Below are 22123 nucleotides of genomic sequence, written 5' to 3' on the forward strand. Positions count from 1 at the left end.
ATTCTTGATTTATTAATTTTATAATCACTCCGAATTCAAATATTATTATTCTCATTATATAGTAATTATTTTTGTAGGGACCACAATCTAATAATTTACTTTTTTAATTAGCTTTCTATTTTATAGAATTCCCGTGCATTAGCACGGGCAGGGGCGGACCCAGAAATTTATAAATGGGGGTCCAAAAAAATTTATGATTTGCTTTCTAATTATTCATAATTGCTCTTTATAGAGGGATAAAGATGAGAGGTAAGTACTCGAAATATTAAAAACGCCATAATAAAATATGTGGAGGATTTATGAATTTTAATTTTGGATTTTCATAACAATAAAACTCAACACCTAGTCCAAATCGCAAACAATAACTTGGCGCGATTTCAATTTAAAATGAAAAAAACGAGTTTTTCATATTTAAAATGAGATTTACTTTATTACAATAACTAGATTTTAGCCCGTGCGATGCACGGATTTAATTAAATTGTTAAGTTAAAATAAAACTCCTATATAATGTCGTATGTTATATTTTATATTAAATTAGATTAGTGTTTGATTTTAGATTGAATTTCAATTTAGATGTATTTTTAATTATTAGAGTGTTATGAAGTTGTATATGCGTAATATTAGTAATTAATAAAAAAATCTACGTGGCACCTAATTTTTTATCTACGTAGCACTCGATTTTTTTATTTCAAAAATAATTATAAAATCTTATTTTTCATTGTCCGAAACCCTTAGATTTCCTGCGTTGCGCTCTAATATTGGATTAGTGTTTGAATTTGGATTGAATTTGTATTTTAGATTAGTGTTTGATTTTGGATGATTTTTTTTAATATTTTTTAAAATTATTTGAGTGCTTGATTGTGGGTGGAGTTGTATATGCTAGTAATTAATTAATTAATTAAAATATCCACATGGCACCTAAATAATTATCTATGTGGCACCTGAGTTTTTTTAAATCAAAAATAAATTAGAAATCTTATTTTTCATTGGCCGAAAGCATTACTAATCCTATGTGGCGCTCTAATATTTCAGCATATATATATATATATATATATATATATATATATATATATATATATATATATATATATATATTAGATTACCACTAGAAGTATATCTTAAGAAAAATACAAAATATCTTTGAAGAAAAAATAACATTGCTATTTTCTTGTGTTTTTGTAAAAGCAAAATCATGAACCATTCTAGAAAAAAAAGCGATGAAGAAAAAAAATAAACATAAAGAATTTAGATGATCAACAAAGGGGAAAAGACAAAAAAATAAATGGAAAAAATCCATAATTAACTTCACTTAAGAGGATTCGAACCCTGGTCACGTGGGTAAAATAGTATTCAACAACCATTATTTTTCAAGTACATTTCATTGTTATAAATGTAAGTTAATTGTACATAACTTAACTATTTCAACTGTAATTAATTACCTCAATATCAATTTTACAGTTTTTTTCCAAAAATAATGGGGGTCCCTTTGGACTCTCTAGGGGTACATAGGTCCGCCCCTGAGCACGGGTACAGACTAATACTTCGTGTTGGGGTGTTAAAATGGGCTCACCATTTTAACCCAAAAGCCAATAAAACTCACTCAAGCCCAATATCACTTACAAGGCCTCAAAGGCCCAACAAGGTGAAGGAAATAATGCCCTTGGTCCAAGTATGCATTCAATGTTAAGTCTAATAAATGCGGTTCAGTATTAATTAACAAGTTAATAATTCAGTGAGATCAAGTGAGCTGAATGCCTAGCTAGGGGCCGCTTCAGTTCAAGTGGAATTAATGATATTAATCCACAGCTTACTCTTGACTGAACCCGTAGGGTCACACAAATAGTACGTAAACGGATCAAGTATTTAATGGCATTAAATACTCCATCTATGGATATTCGGAATCGACGGATCTTGGTTTCAGTGGGAGCTGAGATCGTCACAGGCAAGAAATGAATACTCCGGAAACGATGATATTGCCGGAAACGGAAATATGGATCGTATCGGAAATATAAATATTATCCAAGTCGTAGATGTTGCCGGAAACAGAAACATGGTACGTATCGGAAAATATTATCGGAAATGGAAATATTGCCAGAATCGGAAATATTGCCGGAAACGGAAATATTGTCAGAATCGGAAATATTATCGGAATCGGAAAATAATTCCGGAAACGGAAATATTAAATATTTGTTCGAAACGGAAATTGATTCCCGAATCGGAAATATTAAATATTGTTCGTATCGGAAATGAATTCCGGAATCGGGAATTTAATCGGAAGCGTATCGTACGAATTAGCATCGGACGAGGCCCGCTAGACGAAGGCCCAGCACGAAGCCAGGCCGTCGCCCAGCGAGCCAACGCGCACCAGCGCACGCCAAGCCTCGACCAGGCCCAGCGCAAGGCCAGGCCCAGCCAAGGCCTTGGGCGCGCGCGCGGGAGCACAGCAGTGGGGCGAGCGCTGTGCGCCTAGCGTGGGCCGCAAGGCTTGCGCGGGTGTACGGTGCTCGTGCAATGCTTGTGCAGGAATCCTGAAGCAATCAGGATTCAAAGTGTGATTAAATCCTAAAACTATTAGATAATGATTATTTAATTAGAGTCCTAGTAGGGTTATAATTAAATAAATTAGTATCCTAATAGGATTCCAAAACCCTTTCCATAACTCTATAAATAAGTGCCTAGGGTCACATATTTTCATAGATTATTCAAGTATTCAAAGTGAGTTTTTGAGAGAAAATTCAGACACATTTCTTGACTATAAGTGCCGAAAATCTTTAGTACCTTAAGGGCGATTCTAGTTGGTCAATCTTAAGGCGGATCCGGACGTGCTGTGGACTATCTACGGAGGGACGACACTTGGAGTCCTAAAGACTTGTTCTTGTTCGGTTCGGGCGCAGCTAGGGAAGGCACGCAACAAAGAGTATGCATCTAAACTATGCTATATGATTATGTGTAAATAATATGTATTCCTGGCTAAATGGTTTTTCCGCATGATTTATGAATTGTCATATGTATCATAACCTAACAGTGGTATCACGAGCGTCTTATTATTTTCATAATCTAAATTGCATGAACATGGTTAAATATTACAAATTTGCAAGAATTAAAAGGGGTGATTAATTTTCGTAATTGTTAATTAATTGCAAATTGCGTTTATTTAATTATACGTACGCAGTTTTTCGGCAGTTTCTTCGTTACTCATCCAAATCGAGTGATTTTTGTGTCAATTCCGCATGTAAAAGGCATTCTAAAATTTTGACAAAAAGAGTATTTTTCTGCCGAACCCAGAATTCTCAAATTCGAAGCCTAACTATGACTTTTCGAAGGTTTTAGTTTTTCGAATGCAAAATTTCGTAAATTTAAGATGTTAAATTAAATATTTGCGATTCTTGTTGATAAATCTTGAATTTTTGATTGACCTACTGTATATGTTTAACAAGTTTGAATGCCTAGCCTTGTTAATTATGCAATCTAATTTGTAATTATGATTAATTTGTTGAAAATTAGAATAATTTAGAATTAATTTGATTTTCATAATTAATTATAATTTAATTAGAAACCTATGATTAAAAACCACCATAAAAATTGTAAATTTATGATAAATTTTAAATTTTTTATGACCTAGGCTTGAATCCATGATAATCGGAAATCAATTGAATAATAAATTTTCGATTTTTCGCCCTAAAATTATGAAATTAATATTATTTATTAATTTGTCATTAATTTTAAATATAAATTTTAAATTTTTATGCGATTCGTTCATATAACTTGCACGCACAAAACAATGGACGCTTCGTGTTACCCTTAAGGGGTGTTGTATAGTGCGGGCATGCGACGACGAGCAAGGGAGCTCGTCGCCCGTGCGGCACGAATGCAATGAGCAGGGGCATGGTGCACGAGCACAAGGCAGCAGCCCTTCCTTGTGTCGTGGGCCACGAGCTATGGATGAATGGGCATGGGCGAAGGCAAAGCATGGCAGTCGCGTGTGGGCAGCAAGCGAGCTGCGCCACAACGCGCACTGCCTCTCGCGCAGCGAGCGCAAGCTCGCGTGCCACGAGCGCTGCGCCCAGCGTTGATCGCGCGCAATTGCTCGCGCACAGCGAGCGATGGCTCGCGTGCATCAAGCGCTGGAGCGCGCGCAGCAAGCGCTGGCGAGCGCGCACAGCGAGCGATGGCTCGCGTGCATCGAGCGCTGGCGTGCGCGCAGCGAGCACCAGCTCGCGCGATGGCTTGCAAAGGGTAGAAGCAGCAGCTATGCGACGTAGCGCATGGGCTGCGCGCACATGGCCAGCGATGGCTGTGTGCGTGTGGCCCATGGGCGTGCGATGCGTAGAGTGTTTGCGTTGCGATTAGATCGTTTTGAATGTTTAATTTGAAATTTTCAGTTTACGTAATTTTAATTAATTTTAAATTTAATAATTTAAATTATTTTCTTGGATTTTAATTTTGAATATTGTAATTATAATAAATTTTATTTATTCTAATTATTTTACTAAAATTAAAATCATGAATTAATTTAAATACGACTGAAATTAAATTAAACCTTTTGGATTCAATTATAAATTTATATGAGCTTTAAATTTTAATTAAATTTGTATGTTACCGGTTAGACTAGAAATACATTTTTATGTTTAAAATTAGTAAAGCATATGAATTTATTGGTTTGAGTGGGAGCCCTTTTTAGTCATAAACTCTTGATTAGGTCTACAAATCCTTAAGGTTAAAACAACTTGATTAGAATTAATAAGGACTGAATAATTGGTAGATTATTGGTGCCCTTGATTAATTGCTGCAAATGTTTACGTGATGCATAATGTGTTTTACTAACCAGCTATGTGGGCCATTCATGATAATGAATGGGTGAATGGTATATATTGTATATGTACTGTTTTGCAGGTTATGAAGTGACTAGTATCTGCGCACCATTAATTTGAATGTAATTGGTCTAAAGTACCAAAGTTATTTTTCAATTCAAATATGGTCTGCGTACCATCAAATAGTTGTAATTAGTTTTAATTATAGCTTATCCTATTTGAAGAAAATGATGCCTCCCACGGAGATTTTCAAGACGGACTTTGAAGTCAAAGCTTCAAGATGAAGTCGGGCCATACTAGATCACATTTATCTTATGCATGCTTTAAGTTATTTATTGCTTTAAATATGTCTTAATTATGCATAAGATTGTGGCTTGATTATGTTGCATGATTAAGGATTTTAGTTCACTTAAAATCTAACCAACATAGTAAGAGCCTTAAGTTCCAAACTTAAAAAAATTGAGTTAAAAGGTGCCATGCCAAAATATACACTTGCTTGGATATCCTTTACATCAATCTAGTAATAGTTTTCGCTCAGCGAGGTGTTACTTATTGGTCCTAAAGGGGCAAGGTACACAAATAATTGTGAGTACATGTTAGTTTTGGTGAAACTCAACGATATAAGTAAGGAGTCCTTTTATGTCGTGGCAAAATCGATAGGTTTACCTAATAAGTTCTTAGACGTACCTATCAACCAAGAATAGTTTCTAGACTATTAGCAAAAGGCTTTTGCTTACCTAAGATGTTCTAGGATTAAGTCGACAAACTGTGCTTAGTTCTTCAATGATTTTAGGATCTTGGAATCATTTTATTCACACCTGCCGGAACACATAACTTGAATAAAATGCTTAATAAACATTGAATTATGCATGTATGCTAGAATTTAAGTTTATTAAGAGAAACTGTGAATGGTTATTTATTTGTTTATTCTTTTCAATTGTAATTTTTAATATGGCAAACAACAATTCATTCAACATTCGATCAATTCTCGAAAAGGAGAAGTTGAACGGGAAAAACTTCCTTGACTGGCAAAGGAACTTGCAAATAGTTCTTATGCAGGAAGAAAAGGAGTATGTCCTAGATGAGGCGATGCCCGAAGCCGCAGGCGACGGGGTCACTCAGGCAGCCCTCAATCGTTGGATTGATGCCAACAAGGATGTGAAATGTCTAATGCTCGCCACCATGAGTGCGGATCTGCAGAAAACGTTCATCAACTCAGATGCTTTCACAATCATCAGTGAGTTGAAGAACATGTTCCAAGATCTGGCTCGAGTCGAAAGATTCGAGACTCATAGGCAAATTCTTGAGACCAAGCTTAAGAAAGGCGAGCCCGTAAGTCCACATGTTCTCAAAATGATTGGACTCATTGAGAATATGAGTCGGCTGGATCAGCAATTTTCTCAGGAAATGGCTATAGACACCATCCTCCATTCTCTTCATAGCGGGTATGATCAGTTCAAACTGAACTACAGTATGAATAGTCTGGACAAAACGCTCACTGAGCTTCACGGTATGCTGAAGACCGCTGAAAAGACGCTCAAAAGTGATAAGCAGGATGTGCTTATGGTGCGTGGGGGCAAGTTCAAGAAATCTGGAAAGAAGAGGAATGCTAAGAAAGGTGGCGACAAGGCCAGCCCAACTAAGCAAACTGGCGCCAAATCTGTAAAGAGGAAGGTCAGTCAACCCACTTCTGAATCCGAATGCTTCTACTGCAAGAAGAAGGGGCATTGGAAGAGAGATTGCTTGAAGCTAAAGGAAGATCAGAAGAACGGAACAGTCGTTCCATCTTCAGGTATTTTCGTTATAGACTGTATACTTGCTAATTCAACTTCTTGGGTATTAGATACAGGTTGTGGCTCACACTTATGTTCTAATCCACAGGGACTAAGAAGAAGTAGAAAGTTAAGCAAGGGTGAAGTCGACCTACGAGTGGGAAATGGAGCACGGATTGCTGCATTAGCTGTAGGAACTTACTATTTGTCGTTGCCCTCCGGGCTAGTTTTGGAACTGGAAGAATGTTTCCATGTTCCAAGTCTTACTAAAAACATCATTTCAGTTTCTTGCTTAGATGCTAAGGGATTTTCCTTTTTAATAAAAGACAATAGTTGTTCGTTTTATTTTAAAGAGATGTTTTATGGATCTGCTAGATTAGTCAATGGACTTTATTTATTAGATCACGACAAACAAGTATATAACATAAATACCAAAAAGGCCAAAAAGGATGATTCAGATCTCACCTATCTGTGGCATTGTCGATTAGGCCATATAAACTTGAAACGCTTAGAAAGACTTCAAAAGGAAGGAATTCTAGAACCATTTGACTTAGAGGATTATGGTAAATGCGAATCATGTTTACTTGGCAAAATGACAAAGCAACCTTTCTCTAAAGTTGGAGAAAGAGCAAATGAACTATTGGGTTTAATCCATACAGATGTATGTGGACCAATGAGTACAAATGCTAGAGGTGGTTTCAGCTACTTTATCACTTTCACTGATGACTTCAGTAGGTATGGTTATGTCTACCTAATGAAGCATAAGTCTGAATCCTTTGACAAATTCAAGGAATTTCAGAGTGAAGTAGAGAATCAATTAGGCAAGAAGATTAAGGCACTGCGGTCTGATAGAGGCGGTGAATATCTGAGCTATGAATTTGATGACCATCTGAAAGAATGTGGAATTCTATCAGAATTGACTCCTCCAGGAACACCACAATGGAACGGTGTGTCGGAACGGAGGAACAGAACCTTGCTAGACATGGTCAGGTTAATGATGGGTCAGGCCGAACTTCCATTAGAATTTTGGGGACATTCACTAAATACAGCTGCACTCACTATAAATAGAGCTCTGTCTAAAGCTGTCGAAAAGACTCCATACGAATTATGGTTTGGAAAGCCTCCAAATGTGTCTTTTCTTAAGATTTGGGGATGTGAAGTATACGTCAAACGATTAATTTCGGACAAACTTCATCCAAAATCTGACAAATGTATCCTTGTGGGCTATCCAAAGGAAACAAAGGGGTATTACTTCTACAATACATCTGAGAACAAGGTGTTTGTTGCTCGAGATGGTGTCTTTTTGGAGAAAGATCACATTTCCAAAATGACAAGTGGGAGAAAAGTAGACCTCGAAGAAATTCGAGTCGAACAACAAACTCTAGAGAATGCTCAAGATGACATTCAGGATGAAACTCGGAGATCTTTAGAAGAATCTGGTGAGAATCATGGTCAATCTAGAAATGTTACCCCGCGTAGATCGCAAAGATATAGATCTCAACCGGAAAGGTACTTAGGTATTTTAACGAACGAGAGCTATGACGTTCTATTACTTGAAAGTGATGAACCTGCGACTTACAAACAAGCTATGACGAGCCCTAGCTCCAAGCAATGGCAAGAAGCCATGCAATCAGAATTAGACTCCATGTCTGAAAACCAAGTATGGGATTTGGTCGATTTGCCAGATGGCTACCAAGCCATTGGAAGCAAATGGGTTTTCAAACTGAAAAAGGACAAGGATGGGAAACTTGAAGTTTTCAAAGCTAGATTGGTTGCAAAAGGTTACAGGCAAGTCCACGGTGTGGATTACGATGAAACCTTTTCACCAGTTGCAATGCTAAAGTCTATTCGGATAATGTTAGCAATCGCTGCATATTACGATTACGAAATATGGCAGATGGATGTCAAAACTGCTTTCTTAAACGGCGTTTTAACAGAAACTGTGTTTATGACACAGCCTGAAGGTTTTAAGGATCCAAAGAATGCTAAAAAGGTATGCAAGCTAAAGAAGTCAATCTACGGATTGAAGCAGGCATCCAGGAGCTGGAATATACGTTTTGATGAAGCAGTCAGTGACTTTGGTTTCATCAAGAACGCGGACGAATCTTGTGTATACAAGAAGGTCAGTGGGAGCAAAATTGCTTTCCTAGTATTATATGTCGACGACATATTACTTATCGGAAATGACATTCCTATGTTGAACTCTGTCAAGATTTGGCTTGGGAAATGTTTTCCGATGAAAGATCTAGGAGAAGCACAGTACATATTGGGCATCAAGATTTACAGAGATAGATCTAAAAGGATGATTGGACTTAGTCAAAGCACTTATATCAATAAGGTGCTTGATAGGTTCAAGATGGCGGACTCCAAGCGAGGCTACCTACCCATGTCTCATGGAATGACTCTAAGCAAGACTCAGTGCCAAAAAACACTTGATGAGCGTAGACGAATGAATGGGATTCCATATGCATCATTGATTGGTTCAATAATGTATGCTATGATATGTACACGCCCGGATGTTGCGTACGCACTCAGTGCTACGAGCAGATACCAGTCAGACCCAGGAGAGGCGCATTGGACTGCTGCCAAGAACATTCTGAAGTACCTGAAAAGGCATAAAGATGACTTCCTGGTCTATGGTGGAGATGATGAATTAATTGTTAAAGGCTATACGGACGCAAGTTTCCAAACCGACAAAGATGATTTCAGATCACAGTCTGGGTTTGTCTTCTGCCTCAACGGAGGAGCAGTAAGCTGGAAAAGTGCTAAGCAAAGCACCATTGCGGATTCTACAACTGAAGCGGAGTACATTGCTGCACATGAAGCAGCAAAGGAAGCTATATGGCTAAGGAAGTTCATAGGTGAACTCGGTGTAGTCCCCTCCATTAAAGGACCAATAGCCCTGTATTGTGATAATAACGGAGCTATTGCACAGGCAAAGGAGCCTAGACACCACCAGAGAGTCAAGGATGTACTTCGTAGATTTCACCTTCTACGAGAGTTCGTTGAAAGAAAAGAAGTCGAGATAAGCAAAATTGGAACTGATGACAACATATCAGATCCATTGACTAAACCTCTGCCGCAAGCGAAGCACAACTCGCACACTGCAGCTATGGGAATCAAGCATATTGGAGAATGGCTTTGATGTCTCTGTTTAATGTTTTAAAGTTTTAGAGTTTAAATATTTGTAAAACATTATTGGTTAAACATTCACAATAAATGAAAAGAATTCATTTTTCCATTTAATTTGTGGCTTATTAAATGATGAGTCCCTTCAATTTGACGATATATTCAAGATAGACTGTCAGGACCAGTCCTGTGACTAAGAAATGTCTATCAAGTGAACTTGAATGTCAAAGGTTGAAAATGGTCCCTAGTCGGAGTTTTCTATAAAATTGGACGCATAGAAAACGTTAGACGATTAGAATGCAAGATGACTAGTAGTTCTGTTTCTTGAACTATGTGGACATGGCAATGTCATAATCATTTGCATAGATACTTACTTTGGGAAGACTAGTATCGGACAAGACCTATGAAACTTTACTGTAAGAGATGAAAATCTGTCATAAGTAAATTTCATTAAAATTATTAGACACTAAATCCTCAATACCTGAGTGATTTGAGATTACTTGTTTGAGAACTGGTTGCTTTGACGTTGACCAACCGTCGCACCGTAAAAGGAGGCTATAAAGGCAACGCTTAGGTAATCACCTATCAAACGAAGTCTAATCTCAAGATCGCAAGATTGGGATTGTCCTCCCATAAATCGGGATGAGATGCTTAAAAGTTGTACAAGGCCACTCGGAGAGCTAGAAACTGTGAAATGCATGGCCGTGCTCGGATGAATCATAGGCTATGATTATCTGTTTATTTGATCAGTTGAACTCTGAAACCGAGAAACACCTCTGGACATAATAAGGATGACAACTCTTACCTTATGTTCAAGAGCAAGCATCGAGCGACAAAGGAATTAGGAAATGCACACTTGTCCCTAAGGACAAGTGGGAGACTGAAGGAAATAATGCCCTTGGTCCAAGTATGCATTCAATGTTAAGTCTAATAAATGCGGTTCAGTATTAATTAACAAGTTAATAATTCAGTGAGATCAAGTGAGCTGAATGCCTAGCTAGAGGCCGCTTCAGTTAAGTGGAATTAATGATATTAATCCACAGCTTACTCTTGACTGAACCCGTAGGGTCACACAAATAGTACGTAAACGGATCAAGTATTTAATGGCATTAAATACTCCATCTATGGATATTCGGAATCGACGGATCTTGGTTTCAGTGGGAGCTGAGATCGTCACAGGCAAGAAATGAATACTCCGGAAACGATGATATTGCCGGAAACGGAAATATGGATCGTATCGGAAATATAAATATTATCCAAGTCGTAGATGTTGCCGGAAACGGAAACATGGTACGTATCGGAAAATATTATCGGAAATGGAAATATTGCCAGAATCGGAAATATTGCCGGAAACGGAAATATTGTCAGAATCGGAAATATTATCGGTATCGGAAAATAATTCCGGAAATGGAAATATTAAATATTTGTTCGAAACGGAAATTGATTCCGGAATCGGAAATATTAAATATTGTTCGTATCGGAAATGAATTCCGGAATCGGGAATTTAATCGGAAGTGTATCGTACGAATTAGCATCGGACGAGGCCCGCTAGACGAAGGCCCAGCACGAAGCCAGGCCGTCGCCCAGCGAGCCAACGCGCACCAGCGCACGCCAAGCCTCGACCAGGCCCAGCCAAGGCCTTGGGCGCGCGCGCGGGAGCACAGCAGTGGGGCGAGCGCTGTGCGCCTAGCGTGGGCCACAAGGCTTGCGCGGGTGTACGGTGCTCGTGCAATGCTTGTGCGGGAATCCTGAAGCAATCAGGATTCGAAGTGTGATTAAATCCTAAAACTATTAGATAATGATTATTTAATTAGAGTCCTAGTAGGGTTATAATTAAATAAATTAGTATCCTAATAGGATTCCAAAACCCTTTCCATAACTCTATAAATAAGTGCCTAGGGTCACATATTTTCATAGATTATTCAAGTATTCAAAGTGAGTTTTTGAGAGAAAATTCAGACACATTTCTTGACTATAAGTGCCGAAAATCTTTAGTACCTTAAGGGCGATTCTAGTTGGTCAATCTTAAGGCGGATCCGGACGTGTTGTGGACTATCTACGGAGGGACGACACTTGGAGTCCTAAAGACTTGTTCTTGTTCGGTTTGGGCGCAGCTAGGGAAGGCACGCAACAAAGAGTATGCATCTAAACTATGCTATATGATTATGTGTAAATAATATGTATTCCTGGCTAAATGGTTTTTCCGCATGATTTATGAATTGTCATATGTATCATAACCTAACACAAGACACTATATATACCCCTCAAAGGGCAAGGTAAAATGGGTCATTCTCTAACCGTAGAGAAGCCACCCTACTCTCTCTCTCCCTTAAACACCTCATTTTATACATCAATTGTACTGACTTGAGCGTCGGAGGCTCCGCCTCGGGGACCCCCCCTTGGCCCGGAGTTCATCTTGCAGGCACCGTACGTGACCGGAACTCAAGATATCAAGGACGCTCCTTCCATCGTTTCAACCCAGGAACAATTTGGCGCTGTTTGTGGGGATCGAGTACAATAACCCATGAAAATCCACTTTTCATAACCACCGTGTTCAGCCAAAAAATGGGCGGAAATCTGAAATAACAGACCAAGAGCTACTGCTTGTGAACAGATCGGGTTATCAAATTCGATAGTGGTGGCAAGCTTATTTGGGGTTTACCAAAACAAATAATAAGTGGCCAATATGGTTGCTACATTTTTGAATGATCGAGTAATTAATTTGCTCAAATTTTAGCCAAGTAGATCTCAAAATACGCACAACCGCGAGTTGAGTAATCAATTTGCTCGATTTACTCCAAAAAAGAAAGCCATAACATTAGATCTACTTTGCTAAAAGTCAAAGATGATGTTGGGTGATATCTCTTGTTCTTCGACTACCACAGCAAAGATGCTTTCTTTTTGGAAGGAACAAAAGCACTGAGATAATAATAAATCAAGCATTTGATCGAGCTCGGTGCCGAAGAAACCAAATTGCTGGAAGTTGGAACATCTTCATAATAGTTTAGTAAGCTACTTTCCGAAGATGGATTCTTGCTACACCCAAATCACCCGAACGGGTCAAAACAGAGGCGATAAACGTCGACGTTGAAGCCGACCTTTCCAGGTTGAAGTTGACCTCCCATGGTTGAAACTGATTTCTCAAACCCGAGCCAAGACTTCCCGAGTTTGACCAGTGGTCTAAAGCATCGCACCGAGGTCAGGCAATTCGAAAATATCAAGTTGGTGCCCACAAGGTGTTTGGAAATACTATGCCAAGTTAAGTAGCAAATCAGCTCCTACAACTTACGAAGGCAACTCCATCATCATCAATTCAGTTGTGCCCACAAGGTGTTTGATAAAATGCTTCAATGAAGTCAGGTTCACATTCATGCTACCATTCTTCAGTGAGAGGTTATAATTGATCTCCCGGAGTAGAACAAAGTAGCCCCGAGCATAGCTGCTCAGTACCGAGCATATAAGCTCCGAAGCCCCGTGCCGAAGAGTAATACTGAACATGTAAGCTCACTGCCAAAGTCAGCTACTCTATAGCTCAATACCAAAACTCGGTTCCGAAGCTCATTTGCTGAGGTCAGTGCCGAGCATAGTTTCTCTTCCGAGGTTAACTCATACGAGGCAGTCAAGCTAAGACTTCGGCAAAGCAAAATAAGCTGCCGAGAAACAGAGTAACACATGCCCGAGCCAAGGGCCGAACATGGTGCCAAATAGAGAGACCATAATACATGCAATACTCTCCTGCGAACTCAAAGCTAAGTCTCCCTTGTTAATTCAAATCGTATAGTTATACTTTTGCCAAGAATAAATTGATATGTGGGCTTAACTAAATTAAGGCATATTGTTTGTACATATGGGAACTACCTGACAAACATTTTCATGTGAGTTCGTAAGAAGTACCACTATCACCTTAACTATGTTATACATTACTTTACTTTGTCTAATACTACTCATATGTCGACCAAAACGCAACTCATGAGTAGGGGGCATACTGAGAATATTAAAGAGGAAACAGAGTAATATTTCTTTGTTTATATCAAAATTGATTTCATATTTAAAGAGCATTCATATATGTCAAATTATACGTATTCATGCATATACTTTAATGTGGATTTCTCTCACCATAAAATTTGCAAGTCAACTTCACAACGGCAAGCTAAGACTATTGTCAAATTGTTTATTGTGATAGTGCATCTCATATATGGAAAACCGCAACCTTCAAAAAGAGGACTTGAGCAATCTGAAGTCATCTTCAATTCTGTTCACCAGCTGAAGAAAGAATATGATGCTCTCATGCTAATAAACTTGTCAACATAATATGGCAAGCATAATGTGATAAGCTGAAGTTGATAACCTAGAGCCGATGCGCCTACATTCTGAGTTATTCAACAAATGAGCTTTAAATTACTCATGTCTCACGGAGACTCTTTTACATATGTTCTTGGTGTAAACCATAAGAGGTTCATGCTAAGAAATACCAGTAAAGCCGAGCATGATGTCGAGCTGACCAAAGGCTTCCCGAGGTCAAAATCTATGGCTCTTGTAGAAATGCTTCTCGAGGCAATTCCATGGCTCCTGAAGTCAGCTCCCGAGGACCAGCTCTCGAGACTCATAGCCAAAGCTCATTATTGAAGCTCATAGCCACTACAAGAAATTGATTAATTACCAACCGCTAAAATTGGTTGGTAAAACGCGAAAAACGGTTGGTAAAAGATTTTGCGACCGCCAGCGGTCGCAAAAAGGCGGTCAGTTTTCACCTGGACGGTAATTTAGGAAACTCCAACTGGAAGGCGGTCGCTAAAATTTACCGACTAAATTAGTGACCGCCAAAGCAGTCACTAAATTAGTGACCGCTAAGGCAGTCGCTAAATTAGCGACCGCCTTGACGGTCACTAAATTAGCGACCGCTTTGGCGGTCACTAATTTAGTGACTGCTTTGGGAGCGGTCACTAATTTAGTGACTGCCTTGGTAGCGGTAGTGGATGTACTTAACCCGTTTATATGCATTTGCATGGTAATCACGCACAGCAAGGTGATCAAACTCAGGCAACCATTTATAGGTCCTCTACACAAAAGAAAAGAAAAGAAGGATATTTTGTTATGTTACAATTATAGCAAGTTGAAAAATAAAAAGTGATACATTACATGATATAAAATTGTGTAAACCTTGAACAGAGTGAACCAATGATCTTTTGTATCCTTGTCAACTTTGGTATAACACGTCCAAGGACTCTTGAAATATTTCTGGATGACGTTAGTAATATCCCGCGAAATGGAACTGTGATCAAACCTTACATAGTGGAATAGGAAATAACACAAGTAACGTTAGTTTACAAAATTCATACATGAGATAAAATAATTAAAATGTAACTCTAAATCTTACCAAAGTTCACCCGGTGCCATCCAAACCACTCCAGAATCCTCAGCTTCTTCATTTACTTGTGAATCAGGTACCACCTCTTCAGAGTATTCACCTTGAGTTTCGTCATCATCAAAGTAGGTATCCAGTGAGGGTTGGGTCACCCGTGTAGTACCTCCACGGCCAGCTCCATGGTCAGCTCCATGGCCACCTCCACGACCACCTTCACGACCACCTCCACGTGCACCTAAACGACTGCGGATGGCTGAATGTTCTCCTCGATTAGACATTTGTTTATTTAGTAGAACACAAACCAAGTTTAAATAACTCAAATTTCAATCATAAAAGACAAAAAATTCTACTACTTGCTAGTACTACACTACACAGCTACACCACTTATACTATAAGTAATATTTTTGTGGGTTTTATTAAGCAGTTCTTTACTACTACTTACGCATAATATAATAAGATGCAATTTTTTGATTTTGATGTGGATGGTGTAGTAGTTATATTGATGATATAAAAGTTGCCGTTTCCTAATTGATCGTTTCCTAAACAACCCACCTGGCCACCTTGATGACATGGCAGATGTACTGAAATCAAAACCAAAGCCAAACAAACAAGAATTCCAGAGCAGAGTATAGATCTTTTTGAAACCCCAATTGATTTCCCTCCACACAATTGACCATTGCCTTATCTCCAAAACCAAACCACAATGCCCAGAAAACTCCTTTACTATTCCCCCTTTCAACAACAACAATATGCTCTGTTTGAGCTGAAATAATTTTTTTTAAAAAGTGGTAAAAAGAGTTAGCATCATCATAAGCTGAAAAATGGCCTCAAAACTAGGGGTAGCTGCTTTAATTTCACGAAGGATTTTTACAGCTCCAAGAAGAAAGCCCTTAGTTACGTCATCCATCCTTCCCCCCAAAAAAGACTATGCTTCCACTATAACCAACCAATTTGGAAAAAATTAAAGGCAGACAATAATTAAACAAAATTGAAGGCAGACTATGCTACATCAGTAAGAATAATAAGTCATTAATTCAACTAAATTAGAAGAGAAAAAAGAATACTTACCCTTAAAAGATCGAAGAGTTTACAGAGGCGGAGATTTACGATGAATAAACTACATTTGATATAACAACAAAATTAGGGTTTGAAAATTTGAACCATTATACCATGAAAAATTAAGAACAAAGGTTACCTGAGGTAGGAAATTCGGTAATCCGGTGGTCATCTGGTCCGGCTGTTGGAAGCTGAGGTATGAAATTCGGCCCAAATCGCCGGTAGCTGGCCGGATGGGTGGCCTGGACAGCGGGACAACGCGCGGCTTGGGGTGGCGCGGGTGGGCGGTGAGCCTGGGTGGCCGGGGTGGGCGGTGAGCCAATGTGGCGCGGGTGGGGTGGCGCGGGTGGGCGGTGAGCCTGGGTGGCCGTGGTGGGGTGGCGCGGGTGGGTGACGGCAATGAGAGATCTCCTTCTAGCAATTTTTTTTTTTGGAATGTTAACGACTGCTTCTACCAATTAGGAATTGAGTGGGTAAGGCATTAATTGTTTTGGAATGTTAACGATGGCTCTTTTTTAAAAAAAAAATAAAAAACAAATACCGACCGCTAATTGGTGGGAGATCATAAATAAGCGGTTACTAAAATTTTAAATGGCTTTTGGAATTAGTCGGATATTTAGCGACTGCTACGTAGTCGGAACATAGGAAAAAGCGGTCACTAAATTACCGACTGCTGTACAAGCGGACGGTAAATTTATAAAATAGTGACCTCTAAGAATTCAGTTGGTAAATTAGCGACTGTTTTTTTAGCGGTTGGTAAATTTTGTTTTACTGACCATTTTTTTGGCGGTTGGTAAATTCAGTTGGTAATCAACCGTTTCCTTGTAGTGAGCCAAAGCTCATCACTGAAGCTAAGATACGAATCAAGTGCCGAGCATCATAGCTCCTTATCCAAGCTCAATTCCAAACACAATCCAGCATCAACAAAGCATAATAAATTGCTGAAAAGCATGACTTTCGACACCCCGAGATCGACCACCGAGCCGGGGCTGACCGCAGGACCAAGCTAAGGCCGATGGAGTGATGGTCATAATCAAGCGTGTCAAAGCACTCCCGAGATTGGCCCGCCGAGCTAAGAAAGATCGGAATGTTCACTGCCGAGCACAGCCACTCGTTCTTGATGGATAGTGATGATAAATGGCCTACAAAGTCGAGCATGGTGGAGCCGAGTTCCCGAGCACAGCCAGTGGAAAAGCTTCGCGAGGTCAGCCAGTTGAGCCGAAGCTCCCGAGCACAGCCTCTTCGGGCTACCGAGGTCTACGCCTCAGCCACAAGCTAAGAGCTAAGTTTCACCATCTATTTTGAGATGTTTGAAAAATCATTATACTTTATCTATTTTGATCGTTGCACATTGCCTATGCATCAAGACTTAACTAAGCAGATTATATTATTAACTGAGTAAAGGAGACTTGTCATGAAATAAGACATGGACTACTCATTATATAGCTATGCCAATGCCATTCACAAAGGCACCCACCAACTGTTTGTCAAAATGCTAAACAGATAACTTATGCATAATATATCATTTATTGCCTTGCATATAATCATGAGGTTGATTTGACTCATATAAATATTGGCTTACTGCTTGTTATGCATATGCCTTCATTTTATCAGAATGTCAAAAACATAAAGCTCATATATACATATTACTCTTTGTTTGAGTGATAATAAATGGTGCAGGGGCTCACTTGGCTTGATCAAGTGCTCCATAATTGGTGATACTTCACGACATCATTACCAGCTTGGCTTGAATTGAATGGATTCATACTGACTGTTTATCAAGGCACCACTTGGGCCACTTGGCTGCGCTAGGTGTTTGACAAAGCACCCAAATGAAACAAAGCAAAGTTCTGAAACTCATAGCCGTGCATTGCAGCTCCCGAAGCTCATTGTTGAAACTCAGTTCCGAGCATTGCCACCCCGAGGATAAACTCAGTATCGAGGTCATTTGCTGAGGTCAGTGCCGAAATTGAGCAAACCGCTCCCGAAGCTCAGCCACGGCTGACGAAGCTCACTGCCAAGATCTATGCCCAGAAAAGCCTTGCAACTGAAATCATCAAGGGAAGTGCCGAGTACACCAGCCAATTGCCAAGGCTAAACTCATATACCGAGGTTCGTGCAGGGGTCAACAGCTCCCTAGCTCAGTGCCAGAGCTCCGAGCCGAGCTCAGTTCAGAACATATCGGCCTAGTCTTGGTTGATAACGACGATGATATGAATTCAGTATCAAGAAAGCAAAATAAATTGGTGACGCAAGCTCCCAAACTTCGTATCGAAGCTCAATTCCATGTCATGCCGTCAGCAATTGATTTTTTGAGTAAATAACTCATATGATGACAAAGAGAAAGCAATACGAGAATTGAATATAAGACCTCCTTAGATCTCCAACATCAGGAGCAGCTCTAAGCCAGAATGGCAAGCCAAAGCGGAGCTCGACGACCCTCATAGCCGAGCTCAGTGCTAAATCATAGTGCCGAGCACAGCAGTTATCGAGCTCAATGCCGAAGCGCTCAATGCCAAGCTCGGTGCTGAGGTCAGCAACTTCCCGAGGTCCGAGTCAAGCTTAACCCATTGAGTTATCACCGCCAAGGTTGTATTCCAATTGAGCAGACCAGAGCCCTGCAAAGCAAAATAAGCTGCTGAGATTTAGAGTAATTCATGTCACCAACATCGGAGCCAAAAGCAGGGATGCCAAGGCTCAGTGCCGAAAACAAACTTCCCAGGCTAGCACCAAAGTTCAGTCTGCCGAGGCAAGCATCCCGAAACCAATTAAAGAGCTTTGATAATTCAAGTCTCATACAACAGAAACTTTGGCAGTTTATTTTACTTTGTTGGGCCAAAATGGTCTCACCAAGAGAAGCACAAACTCAGAGATGATAATATGAGATATGAGATATGCGAAACTCGGGTCCCCGAAGCATGGCAGCTCCTAAAGGTGACAAAGGCATTCTCACAGTCTACTGCTATCTGTGGCTTCAGCTCCCGAGGTCAGCTTCCAGAAGCTCAGTACTAGGGATGGAAATGGGTGGGATTTGGGTCGGGTGGAGCATCACCCACATCCATCACCCGCTTCCATCCGCTCCACCCGGTCCATCCGTCACCCGCTTTACTCATCACCCGCATTCCGTCCATCCATCACCCGCGGGTGAACCGGGTGGATCGGGTGATATTCGGGTGAAAATTATTAACTATTAAAAATTCACCATCTAATAATATGCATAATAATTAACGAAAAGAAAAAGGTTACATACCTTCACTTATTTCCAAAACATATAATTAGTTCTTATCACGCATAACTTATAACCAAAAAAGAAAATTAAATAAGCACTAACTTTAATACATAATGGATTTATACACATTTTATGTTTAAATACTAATATAAATAATATATTTAAAATAAATGGGTGACGGATCGGTGATAAACGGGTGATGGATCGGGTGATGGATAAAAAAACATCACCCGCATCCGACCCGCTTCACCCATTACCCGCTTTTCATCCATTTAATTCGGGTTTTCACCCATTTAATTATAGCGGGTGACCGGGTTAATGGATCATCCACTGGATATTTCCATCCCTACTCAGTACTGAGGTCAGTCTCCCGAGAAGAGCATAGCAACTCACGAGCTCATACCAAAGGTTAGTACCGAGGCCAGTCTCCCGAGCACCCGAGGTGGCAACAGAAGCATACCACATTCTGCTGCTACCTGCGAGTTCAGCAAGGAAGAGTTCCCCCGAAGCTCAATTCCCGAAGTCTGCAAGGGTCCCAAGTTCGACTCAAGGTCTGAACCTCCGAGGTTCGATTCAAGGTCCAAACTAAAGAGATCCAATGTCCGAACAAAAGGTTCTTGCTGAAGCTTAATGTCGAAGCCCAGTGTCGACACTCAGCGCTGAGCACAGCAGCAAAGCTTCTACCTATTGGTGCAAATTGTCGGCAAAATACAACAAGCAAGAAAAATGGAGTTATTTTACTTGATAAAATTACAAAGCTCATCATCATCTTGATGAAACTACAAAGCCCTGACATCTCACCTCATCATCTTGAGTGGTCGATATGGAGCTGAGTCAGCCCGTTCGAGGTTAGCCAATCCGAAGTTGACCACCGAAGTGGGTACCGAAGAGCATGGCCGAAGCTCGTTGCTGAAACTCATGAAACAAGCAGCTCTCGAGCATTATTGCAATAAATATATTATCCAAAATAAATGGGTTTTGGCCAAAAGCTAGATAAAGCTGCAACTTGTGGCTAATAATTGATGGCTTATTAAAGCACGTTAGTCAAAGGTAGCAAAGGCAAAAATACTAAGCTCAAGTGACAGTAGCCGAAGTTCACCATCCGACTTCAAAGCTAAGTCCTCCGTTCATTTAAATTTTGTACTTATATTTTGCCAGCATACATAATTTACTTGACCTGATTAATTTGAAAAATGCAAGAGCATATACCTCAAATTGTTCATCAAGTTCAAAATGAATTACTCATGTTTGACAAACTTAAATACATTGAATATTTAAGATCAAAATTGTGGAGCAGGTTCTACAATGTATCTACGGATCACGAGAAACTTGGATAAACAAGCACGTTATGGAGCGATCTCCGAGTCACCATAACTTGGAGCAAGTCTTGGAAAATTCTGTTCGCAACAAAAGTCGCTCAAATCAAGTTATAAAACTTCGGCTCAGATCCATGGATCGCCAAAGTCATAACTAAGAGTCAGACTAGCGATTTCTTGCCCAGGTTTCCGAACCACAAGAAATCGGAAGAACAAAAACCAAGCAAGTCCCTTGGATAAACAAGCAAGTTATGGAGCGATCTCCGGGTCACCATAACTTGGAGCAAGTCTTGGAAAATTCCGTTCGCAACAAAGTCTCTCAAATACAGTTATAAAGCGTTCGGGTTAGATCCACGGATCCCCGAACCTCATAACTAAGAGAGACTTGCGATTTCTTGCCCAGGTTTCCGAACCACAAGAACTCGGAAGAACGGAAGTAGACGTTAAAGAGCTCAAAAGTAGACTCTTAACATATCCACGAGTCTGAAGAGCTCAGAAGCAGACTCTAAACATGTCTACAAACGTTAAAGAGCTCAAAAGTAGACTCTTAACAGATCTACGGATCTGAAGAGCTCAGAAGCAGACTCTAAACATGTCCAACACTTTAAAGAGCTCAAAAGCAGCCTCTTAACAGATCCACGGATCTGAAGAGCTCAAAAGCAGACTCTAAACAAATCTACAGACCTTAAAGGCCCAAAAGCTACCGAGCTCCTCAGCAAAGCCTAGCAAAGCTCAAAAAGACTCAAAAGCAAAATGAGTCTCTTAGCAATTCTACGGATTTGAAGAACTCAAAGCGAAACGAATCTTTTGGCAAATCTACGGATTTGAAGAAACTTCCCCAAAAAACCAATCCGAAGGATAAAACCGAGCCGAAGGTAAAAATCCAAAGGATAAAATCGAGCCGAAGGTAAAATCCGAAGGTAAAAATCCAAAGGATAAAACCGAGCCGAAGGTAAAAATCCGAAGGATAAAATCGAGCCGAAGGTAAAATCCGAAGGTAAAAATCCGAAGGATAAAACCGAGCCGAAGGTAAAAATCCGAAGGATAAATCCGAGCCGAAGGAAAGATCCGAAGGTAAAAATCCAAGGGATAAAACCGAGCCGAAGGTAAAAATCCGAAGGTAAAATCCGAGCCGAGGTTACAACTCGAACCGATGTTACAATCCGAGCCGAGGTTAAAAACCGAGCCGAGATTACAACTCGAACCGATGTTACAATCCGAGCCGAGGTTAAAATTCCGAGCTGAAATTGACTCTTACTTGGAAGTGATCAAAATCAAAACCCAGCCCACTTTTCAAATAGAATTGGGTCTGGGGGGCATTTGTTGGGGTGTTAAAATGGGCTCACAATTTTAACCCAAAAGCCAATAAAACTCACTCAAGCCCAATATCACTTACAAGGCCTCAAAGGCCCAACAAGGCACTATATATATCAATTGTACTGACT

At 39.9% G+C, this 22123-nt stretch overlaps 1 protein-coding gene across 1 annotated transcript; it reads right to left on the reverse strand.

Moving 5' to 3' along the window:
* Positions 1-14660: 14660 nt before the first annotated feature.
* LOC110789398 (uncharacterized) lies at positions 14661-15355 on the reverse strand. Its single transcript, XM_056836137.1, has 3 exons — positions 15090-15355; positions 14873-14996; positions 14661-14771 (listed from the first exon to the last, which is right to left on the reverse strand). The coding sequence occupies exons 1-3, from the start codon at positions 15353-15355 to the stop codon at positions 14661-14663; spliced, it is 501 nt and encodes a 166-aa protein (XP_056692115.1).
* Between the last annotated feature and the right edge of the window lie 6768 nt (positions 15356-22123).

Source organism: Spinacia oleracea, chromosome 2, assembly GCF_020520425.1.
Source record: "Spinacia oleracea cultivar Varoflay chromosome 2, BTI_SOV_V1, whole genome shotgun sequence".
Classification (NCBI taxonomy): domain Eukaryota; kingdom Viridiplantae; phylum Streptophyta; class Magnoliopsida; order Caryophyllales; family Amaranthaceae; genus Spinacia; species Spinacia oleracea.